Raw genomic sequence first — 10479 nt, 5'->3', positions numbered from 1 at the left:
AAAAGTCAAACTTTCTCCACTTAGGAATTTCCTCATCACAAGTTTCTCCTAGCTGACATGACATCTAAAGGGTAGATCATTAACAGAACAGTTTCATCCTTTTTTATGTACTATTTTACATATCTTCCCACAAATTGAAACATGTAAAGTATTTAATTTTACCATCTGCAACTAAATCAACCAATTTGATCTAAAGTTTGCCCAAGTTAGGGACAAGGAGGCTTTGCCTCACTTTCTAAATCCAGCAGAAGTATTTTATAGCTATTTCCAGAAAGCAAACCTTCACTACAATTCAGCACTGTGTATTACCTGCTCAGCTTCATACACACACAGGTGTTTCCTTAACTTGTTAATAAAAGCTATTTAGCCCTAGTGTAAAAGCTAACTCCACATTTACTTCTCCAAATCTTTTCAGAAACAGACTAAAAGCGTAATAAAAGCTCTTCCATTTATTTTATTCTCTTCCCATCATTCATTATTGGAACATATATATTAGCATACTTAAAATACACTCTGAAATTGTGATTTTAATATACTTTATTGAAAAAAGTACACAGTTTTAAATTGTTTTCAATGGGACAAAGCAATGGTCACCTCTATCTACCAAGTCCTTTTTTGATGAATCATGACTACCATATGCCAAATTCACATCTGCATGACTTGCAAAGTAAAAAGATAAATCTTTTTTTCAACATATCTTTAAGAATTTATATCACCAACAGTTTAAAATCATGAAATGCTGATGCTCTGACTATATTTCATGTCCTCTATGTTGCACCATTTCCCAGTTCACAGTTTATCCATATATTAGCATGCCAATTGAACACATCAGTCAATGTCACCTTGAGAAAATTGTCAATAGCAGAGGAAGAAGAACAAGAGTAGGCTTAGCACTAAGGCCTGAGACACCACCACATTCTCTTGCATTTTCCTAAAGAAAAAAAAGGAAATAAATACAAGCCGTTACTCTCAATTACATGAATATTTACCAAACACAGGCAGAAGACCATTGGTGCAAACAACAAATCCCATGAACTACATACACTCAGGAAGTAATACAGGTACACATTTTGAGTTGAACAAGTTTAGACTGTAGACTGAAAGTGAACATGCTCAACAAGCATTACACAATCCTCTCTACACCATATTTTTGGTCTCTTTCTACATTGCCTTACACCATCGGAGGCACGAAACAAAGTTACTCCAGAGTAAAATGGATGTCTATGAACATATGCTGTACAAGCCACTGTAATCACACCCTGGTCTATATCAGTTCTCCTTGGCACTGTACAAATATGAGTATTATGCAGAACACAGAGTAGTAAATATGTGTAGTGGAGGGATCACTATCCCTCCCAAGCAATATTACATGCAAATGTAATGACTATCGCATGACAGTTGGGATACTAAAGCTAGCTACTGAGAGAAACATTAACAGCACAAAGTTGCCAACCACTTCTAATAAGGAATCTTGTGGTCAGTGCTTGAGCCAGAGCAAGTTCTCAGATGTTCCTGGCTGCCAGTTTGTGCTCACATCCTACCACATTCTCTTACATGATACAAAACAGTCTGCAAAAGCAGCAAGTCATTATCTACATGAGTACTAAAAAGATTTGCATCACTTACAATGTCACTCACTTTCCTTACTACTGAGTGTTCTGAATATTTCCTGACATTAGACCTTGGAAGATAGTTTTCCTGTTTATTTTTTGTAAAGAACTAAAACATCTATCAGAGTCCAAAAGAAAGGAAAAGTAGACAGAAACTTACTTCAGGGTGAAATCCATGACAAGATTCTGGGCGTCTTCTTATCTTCTGAGATTTTAAACGTTCACATTTAAGGGATTCATTATGTACAAGGCAGTTAAGGAGAGATGTTCTGAGCACTACATTTTTATGGGAGTGTTTTGAAATGAATATAGTGAAAATCTTTTAGCTCCTTTCTTCCTCTCCATCAAAACTCCAAGGTGATATGTATGGTCACCACAAGAAAAAGAAAGTAATTCTAGTGCTTTCTTCTCTGTGATCTGTAGTTTCAACAGTATCATGTGCACTTACACTGCTAACTTATCTTTCCTATATGTCTGCAGCAAAAGCACACTGCAGGTTGCTTTTGACAAATTCCTGCTTATGAGAGAAAACAAATCCCGAACCACAAAACAGCACAAAATAGAAAGTGGGCAACTAAAAATCAAGTGATATATTTACTTTGCTACATTTTTATTTTCTTGGAGAGCAGGATTCTGAAACATTTTCTGTGCTCCAGTCCAACCCTAAAGTATATACCTATATTGTAAGGACTTTTATCAGTTCCAATATCAGGAACTCCATTCTTATAAGGAAATTACATGCTTAGGGCCTAATCTGAAAAATGTTCAAATGTTCATCTATCTGATGATGACCATGACCTTTTAGTATCATAGATACGTAAAGATGCATGTGTGTTTGCTGAATTTGTATTGACTCTCCAAAAAAAAAAAAAGTGAATTTTCATCAAAAAAACCCACATTCTCAGCTGCCTTAATTTCAAACAGCTCCGGCACTTTATAATGGGTGATGATGTCATGCAATGCAAGTTTTACGTTAGAAGAGATTTTTCAATATTTGCATCTTGAATCTCCTTCTGACAAGTTTATAAACAAAAGGATATACCTTATTTCTATAGGTGCCATGGTAATTGGTGGTACAGAATCACAGAAGCATTCGTTATCTACTACCACCATGAAGAGGTTGCTGCTTGGGATTTGCTGGATAACAAAAGACCTGAAAATTAAAAAGAAACCAAATAGTGGTGATTATCTGTATTTCTGAGCCATAGGTTTTGTTAGGGTTTTTTGAAATTGTCAACACCAGCTGTAATAAAGTCACAAATATCACTGACTTTATATATTATCTGATATATTCACGCCTTGTAGAAGTAGAGGGCACTGGGCAATGCTCCCCTCTGCTCACAGAATTTGGCTGTCCATTTCAAGGTGTACATGACACTGAAGAACACACAGGTGAAGCAGAACAGATGAGATTGTACTGCTGATATGTTAATGTGGAGATTGAGACACAAGTGAATTACCAAGGTGTTTATTAGATTTTTCTTTTTCAGATTTCAAAACTGAATTCTGCTCCAATATGAATACCCAGTTGTGTATTTATGGTCTGGAATGAAACTGATGCACAAAAATAAGGAGGGTTCTTCTGCAGGCACATACTGATAGCTCATGGTCCCAAACCTTACCCTCTACAATCTTATTAGAGCTTTTATGCACTCTGGGTCTTGCTTGTAGCAACATGAACTACTGAGGGAGATTTCAGCTTTCATCTGTTCTCTTGAGAGCCATTTTATTGCTGAGCCAACAAAAGAGATTAAGCCTCAGAATCTTCCTAAGTGATTTGTTTTAGAATAATGATGACTATATGGTACAACTATGGTGATAACTCAGCACTACATTCAAATGAAGACAAAGTAAGCAACTCAAAAGTAAAGCAAAAAATTAAGACATTGCTTGTAAGAAAGAAATCATCCAGGGGAGACCAAGGACCTCACCTCACTAGTGACCTGTGGGCACTAGTCAATGATGCACAGTTTCAATGAGCTGAATCCTTAAGCAAATTCCAAAGAGAAAAGGGGCAGAAAGCAGAGCCAAATAGGCACTGTTTAGCTTTTTCTTTGAAATTCAGGACACAATACAAAAAGAGACTCTAAGGCTCAGACCCAGTACTTGATGAATTTGTAAAACAATCTGTTAGAATTTATATATCGTATCAACAGAGTATCTGCCATATCAAATATCACTGAAAGCTGGCAATTCCAGGAATTAGGTGTTTTTCAGTGTGGTTTGCTGGTAAATGTACAGAACGTTAAGTGAGGGTTGGAGCACCAAGAAGATGTGGAGAGAGACATATTTTTCCTCAGACATCTTTCTTTAAAATACATATTGTCTTACTAAAATAACTCCCTGCTTTTTCCAAAGATCACAGAAGACGAAATAGTGGAGAAGGCAGGGAATATTCAAACCTAACCTAAGGAAAAAAAACAACTGGAAAACTTACTATAAAAATGTTGCCAACGGAAAGATTAAACACTTTTCAGTATTTTTTAAACTTACTGAACCTCCATTAAAATTACACTTAGAGTGATCTGCAATATGTTAGCTTTATGTTTATACATGAAATACACATTTATGGCATAATGTGAAAGGCTGAGCTTTATAAATGTACCTACCAAACAGCTGGAGCATGTAGCAAGACTGACATCATTGTAATGGAGCATCTGTGGCTTTGTGGATTTGTGTGTGGGAGAAATGGGGCCAATAAAAGGAAAGGAGGGAAAATCTTTAGCAGACAATAACACCAAAACTGTACTGTATGAATTTCTCAAAACAGTTATGAATAAATCAAACCCTAAAGGAGAGAGAAAACATTGGTTTTATTCCCAGAAATTGGCACAATTTGGATTTTTTGCAGTCTGAAACATTCTTGCTGTATCTTTAAAACTAGCTCAGAAAACGACTTGAAGGGTATAAAGTGGTGTAACAATTAATTGGATGCTAAGTAATTCATTTATCTTTTTGCTGAGAAGAGAGTAATCACATTTCTGTTTCACCTATGGTGTGCCTGACTCCAAGTCCTTTTTGATACCCTTTTTTGTGACCCACAGGTAAATACTAAAGCCTGTGAGAAAGCATGTACCATACAGCCAGGCTTAAAGGTGCCAGTTCATGAAAGGTGGGCACATTTCCCATTTTGTTTCTTCTGTTACCCACTTCTCTGTGGGGGTAAAAGGGTTGTAAAGTATAGGCTATTGCTTCCTCAAAGTAGAGAAGTGGAAAAAATATTCCTATCACGCTATCTAGCTGGGATGAAAAAAGAAAGTATTTCAACTCAGAAGAAAAGTTTCAACTACAGAACTATGATGCTGAGTAAATTGCTATACAGCTACACTACCAAGTCTAACAAAATCTTCTGCATCACTTAATTACTACAAGCCTTCAGAATTTTTAACTTCTTCATCAATTTTGGGAATGCAATATATGCATGGATTGATGATCCATCATCAAAATGATGAATTAAAGGAACTGCAAAGCTCAATATATTAGGTTAAGCAAAAAAAAATCCTTTGCTACTTTAGGAATTATGACGTAGGTATCAACTAATTACACTGGTTCAGTTTACCAAACAGTGAATATACCTAGAAATCTACAGTCTGTTTATCCAGTGCAGGTGTTTGTGAAGTGTCTAACCTTGTGGTGACTGCCACAGAACATAGGACTGCCATAAAGTGCTATGAAACAATGAAAGTTTTGGTTCACTGCAGCACTTTTTTTCTACAGTGCATAATAATAAATTAACTAATATCTTGCGAAGTGAAACAACTAGCTTCTTATGCATCCCACTAGAGGTAAATCTAAATGAAAACATTTTCTTCCACAAGTAGTATATTAATGTTTTCCCTTTCACAGTTCTCATAATCTTGAAATGAAGTTGTAGAGCCAAGTGTGAGTCCTCACCAGTCCTTGACTTGTGAGGTCACAGGCAAAGCATTAACTGTGCTGGTTTTAGCTGGGATGGAGTTAATTTTCTCAGTAGCAAGTGTAGTGCAGTGTTTGGATTCAGAGTGATAATACACTGATGTTTTGGTTTCTGCTAAATTGTGTTTATGCTAAATCAAGGACATTTTCTTTCTTGTGTCTCATGCTCTGCCGGTGAGAAGATACACAGGAAATTGGGAGGGAGCATAGCTGGGACAGGTGAGCTGAACTAGCCAAAGGGATATTCCCCACCATGGCACGTCATGCCGAAGGGCCGATCCGGGGGAGGTTCTGGGTTGCGTTGGTCCACGGGTGGTGAGCAATTGTATTGTGCATCACTGATTCTGTTCTTTTTATTAGCCATTAGCATTTTAGCTCATTCTGCTCTTTATTATTAATCTGCTCTTATCTCAAGCTACATATTTTACTTTATTTTTCTCCTCCCCATTCCTCCAGGCTGGGAGAGAAGAAGGGGGAGGAGGGAGTGTGAGTGGCTGCGTGGTTCTTGGCTGCTGGCTGGCATTAAACCATGACAGTTCTTGAAAATAATATAATAATCTTGAAATGAAGTTGTAGAGCCAAGTGTGAATCCTCACCAGTCCTTGATTTGTGAGGTCACAGGCAAAGCATTAACACATCAGCAAGAGAAGACAGAGGATTGAAGACCGAGATTGAGTCGAGAAAATAAATACAGGCAAAAAATGCCCATTTTAGTTTTCTTTTCTATTAATAATTTGCAAAAATTACACTTCTTTCATCCGCTGTAATTTAAGATGATTTCACAGTCATGAGATATTCTTACCCTCACCAGATCAATGGCAAAGAACTTTCTGCTAGTCGTAAACACCACAGTTGATGTGAGACTATTGGCATAATTCACATGGCACTGCTTCCATGCTCAAACTGGATAAAGCACACAAGCATCCCAGCTGCAGCTTTGCTGTTTGTGTTCAGCCTTCAGTTTCCATGGTGACATGCATATGCATCTTTGAAATTCATTTTGAATGATTATGCCAGTAAGTCTCAGGAACCAAACATTCAGAGAAAACAAAAGGTGCATGAACAGCCTTTCAGACTGAAACATTCCACCAAATATTTCACTGTGTATGCCAAGGTTCAGTTGCAAGGGAGAAAAACCTCCAGCAAACAGCTTCCATAGCTACAGTTGGAAATAAAGTTCCTGACAGAGTAATGAAAATGGTATTCTCTTTAATTGAGCTTCACTGTGAGTCTCTAAAGTTGCTATTACAATAACCATTTCTGAACACCTGCTGGCTTAGGCTGGCACTTGTGTCACTGGTAATGTGGAAGCCAACTCTCAAGGACTAAGGGGTTTTGCTGAATTTTATTGCTGGCTTCACAATCAAAAGAAAATCTATGTTTAATCACCTTACCATTACAGAGAATTTTTTAAAGGGTAAAGTTCTTCTTGTGTTTAGTGTAAATCTTTTGATTTGAACCTTTTTCCTTTGCACAAGTATCATCACCATCATTTGATAGTGGCAGCACAGAAATAGCCTTGCATATATCTCCAACTATAAAACAGAATAAACCATTTGGGTTCCTGTTGAAGCCACATTGAGTCAATAAGAAGCTTATTAATAATTTCTCCTCCATCTTTCATCCACTGAGGAACTAGCTTGGTTTATTTGATGTGCAGGTTCAGAGGCTTAAAACAGACCTGAAAACAAACTGTTTCTTGACTTTGTGGGGAAGGTGAGGAAGGAAGAAATTCAATACTTGAAAGGGGTAGAGAGAGGAGGAAGAAAATCTAGTCATGCTGAACTATTTTGTTAATGAATGAAAAATACGAACAGAGAATAAATGTGCAAGAAAGTCTGTATTTTAAGCCAGAGCATTACATGACATTTTTGCCATGCTGCACACACCTTGTCTGTTTCTTTCTAACCTTTTTCTGTATTGGTTCATATAAAAACATCTGCAACAATATCATACAAATTGATTTGGAGAAAAAAAAAATAACAGCTTCATGTTTTACTTGGAAATAGTAAATATTTGCTCAACATGCAATACTTATTAATATGTTCCCTGAAAATTAATAGAAAGAGTCTTGGAATTCAAGTACTGTTGCATCCATAATTATATTTGCTAAAGTCGTGCTTGTGAGGACATGGTAAGGAAGCACACTTAAAATGTGTGTCTGGTGGCTAAATGGCTCTTCCCAAAGAGAATCAGTTCTTTCTAACTCCTGAAGACAACCTAGAATATGTAAAACATCATAACAGGACTGTAGTACAAATGTGGGAAGGCAGTCACACCAGCTGCATTTATGCATGTAACTCAAGTTCCTGAGTTAGAAGGGTAATTAGAAGAACCTCTAATGCTGAACCAAGCACATGCAGAGACACAGATTATTCCAGGATATTTGGCTTCAGTGATCTGAATCATCCTCTGCAGGAGAATCTTTCTCGCTAATGGATGAATAGTGATCCTGCAGAGAAATGCATCCTGAACAGGTTGAAATGTGATATCTAAAACTAAGTGCAGTATAGCACCTGTCTTAAAAGAGCCAGAACACTACATTCAAACCTGGCTTGTTGGTTTTGGGTTTTGTTCAGTTTAAATCTCTTCATTTTGCTTGTATATATAAAAGCTTTCATACAGTGATAATACATATTCTATTGCTATCATAATATTTTTTCTACACACTATGTTTAAAAAATCAGACCCAAACCCACCTAATTCTAAAAATGTCATCTTTTTCTTAAGATTAGAATTACTTCCTCCTGTAAGGAGAAATAATTAGTATATATACACTATAGGAGCAGGGACTGAGCTGACACTACCCTTACTGCACTGCCATCTCTCCACACTGTGCTTCTTTCTCTTCCTTGCGTCTTCCAACCTCCAAACCTCTGGGGTTAGTAAAGCAACTGAAGAAGAACAAACCTCCCTGCAAAGGAGGGAGATGTTCCAAGACAGAGAAAAGGACAGGGATGACAGGACAAGCAGTGATGGTACCCTGTGTCAAAGTGAGAGAGGGAAGGAGGTTAGTAGTTGCTGCAGGAGGTGACTGTCATGAGGTCTCTGCAGCCTCTTCTTAGGGTTTTTGGAACAGCAGGAGCAAGGCAGAGCTGTGCCCTTCGTTGCTTCCTGGCTGCTATACCTCCTGATGTTTGAAGTCCAACTTATAGGCAAACATGAAGATCACACACTCCTGCAAGTCGTTTATTTCCTTTCTTAATGCAGGTCATTGCTTCACTGCAAATACCTCAATCGTAAAGTGCAAAATCTGTATGTCGTAGGCTTAACATCTTGTCTTTGAAATGCTGTTGGCTTCAACTTCCCTTTCCTAACACAACTGGATCGATAACAGGCAAAGCTAAGGTAATTCTATTTCAGACATGCAAGAGATGAGTCTTGTCCAGCTAAGCAAACTTAACCTTTAAGTTGTTAACTCTCTACTATTTGACTATAGCATGTGCTATTAAAGGAAATCGATATCACCATTAAGCAGCTTAGTCTCTGTATTTCTATGCAGGAGAGGTAATCCATTTTCTTGCCCACTGATGTTAAGTTTTGGACAGGGTATAAACTCAACACAGATCTGAGGTTTCCCTGCTAATAAGCAGCCACTTATGTAGCCCCAGACATGCCCAATCTTAAAGAAATCTGCTGAATGCAGCCTATTTTGTATGGGACTGAGGGTGGGCCAGACAGCTGTAATATTGGACTGTTCAGACTGAGGATCCCAAATGCCATCATTTCTTGGTCATCTGCACTGTACTATTTTCCTGGCTTACAGCCATGCTGCCATTAGCTGGTGACTAGTGACACTGTTACACAACTTGTTTCAGCAACAAAGAATGGTAATAAATCTCCTGAGATCATTCATAAATATCTGATTTTCAGCTCTCTGTTTCTTTTCTTTCTTCAAACTGTTGCAAAAGTTGAAAAGCGTTTGAGGGAACAAAATTAATGCCAAGCAGCATGGAACTCTGAATAACACTTACAGAATAAGATTGGAACAAAAAAATTTAAAGAAAATATCTTCCCATTATCCTGCAGAATGGAAGATATTTCTTTGCAATTGGAGCACAGCACCAATGTTAAAAGCAATTCACTTAAAAACAATGCTGTGTGTTTCTTGTTAAAAATTAATTCTTGTTTTATCACAGAAACACTTCATTTTTGTACTTTGTTTTAAAACACCCTTGTTCCTAAGGAATGATTACTGCTCTATATGCTGTATTTTACAAACAATATTCTCCTTTAATTTTACAAGAATACACTGCTGTTATATCTGTGCTCATAACAACAGATGCTGTGCAGCAGAATATGTGGTCACCACAAACACGTGGTTTAGGCAGGATTTTACTCATATAAATATTTAAATGGCTGTTCAGATTCATTTTTAATTCCATGCTCAGGAGCTTTAACAGCCTGATTAAAGGGAAAAAAAAAAAAGCCATATGTGTATTTTCCATTTGTTTCCTTAATGACCACAGGAACACTAATCTATTGTTTAATGCCACAGTGATGACTGTGGGACTTACATCCAAAATATGATTAGAATAATATCACATTGTGGTGTTAGCATGTATCACTCATGCACATACATAATCATATCAATTATTTTTAGGTGACAATAGAACAGATCTTTAAAACACCAGTTGTTTTGCTCATACAGATGAATCCTACAAAACATGGAAGAATTTCAATGTGAGTAGTTAGAACTGAAATAAACAGCTGGCAATATTTTCAAATTGGCAACCTAAACAGATGCACAAAGATGTGAAAAAGTAATCTGAATTTCCACAGCGCTCAACTTAACCCTCACCAGGCACTATGGTGCTTGAGCATCACTGTAAATTCAGCCATTTCCCTCCAGGTCTTTCAGTGCATTTTTTGTGTGCAAACCTCCATTAACAAAGTTTGAGTATTCCGGATTAAGATGAGTTGTTACTTTGGGATTACATTTCATATCTGTCAA

General features: G+C 37.2%; 1 protein-coding gene across 1 annotated transcript in view; it reads right to left on the bottom strand.

Moving 5' to 3' along the window:
- Positions 1-519: 519 nt before the first annotated feature.
- LOC103809694 (voltage-dependent calcium channel subunit alpha-2/delta-3) overlaps positions 520-10479 on the bottom strand; it is a 97618-nt gene continuing 87658 nt past the window's right edge. Inside the window, exons 19-21 of the mRNA XM_009082548.1 lie at positions 2651-2763; positions 1771-1853; positions 520-931 (exon numbers count right to left, since the gene is read on the bottom strand). Of these exons, the coding sequence (XP_009080796.1) occupies positions 839-931; positions 1771-1853; positions 2651-2763 (289 nt within the window). The 3' untranslated portion in view covers positions 520-838. The remainder of the gene's footprint in view (positions 932-1770; positions 1854-2650; positions 2764-10479) is intronic.

Source organism: Acanthisitta chloris, unplaced genomic scaffold (genome assembly GCF_000695815.1).
Source record: "Acanthisitta chloris isolate BGI_N310 unplaced genomic scaffold, ASM69581v1 scaffold16149, whole genome shotgun sequence".
NCBI classification, from domain to species: Eukaryota; Metazoa; Chordata; class Aves; order Passeriformes; family Acanthisittidae; genus Acanthisitta; species Acanthisitta chloris.
This window is presented reverse-complemented; position numbering and strand designations above follow the sequence as displayed.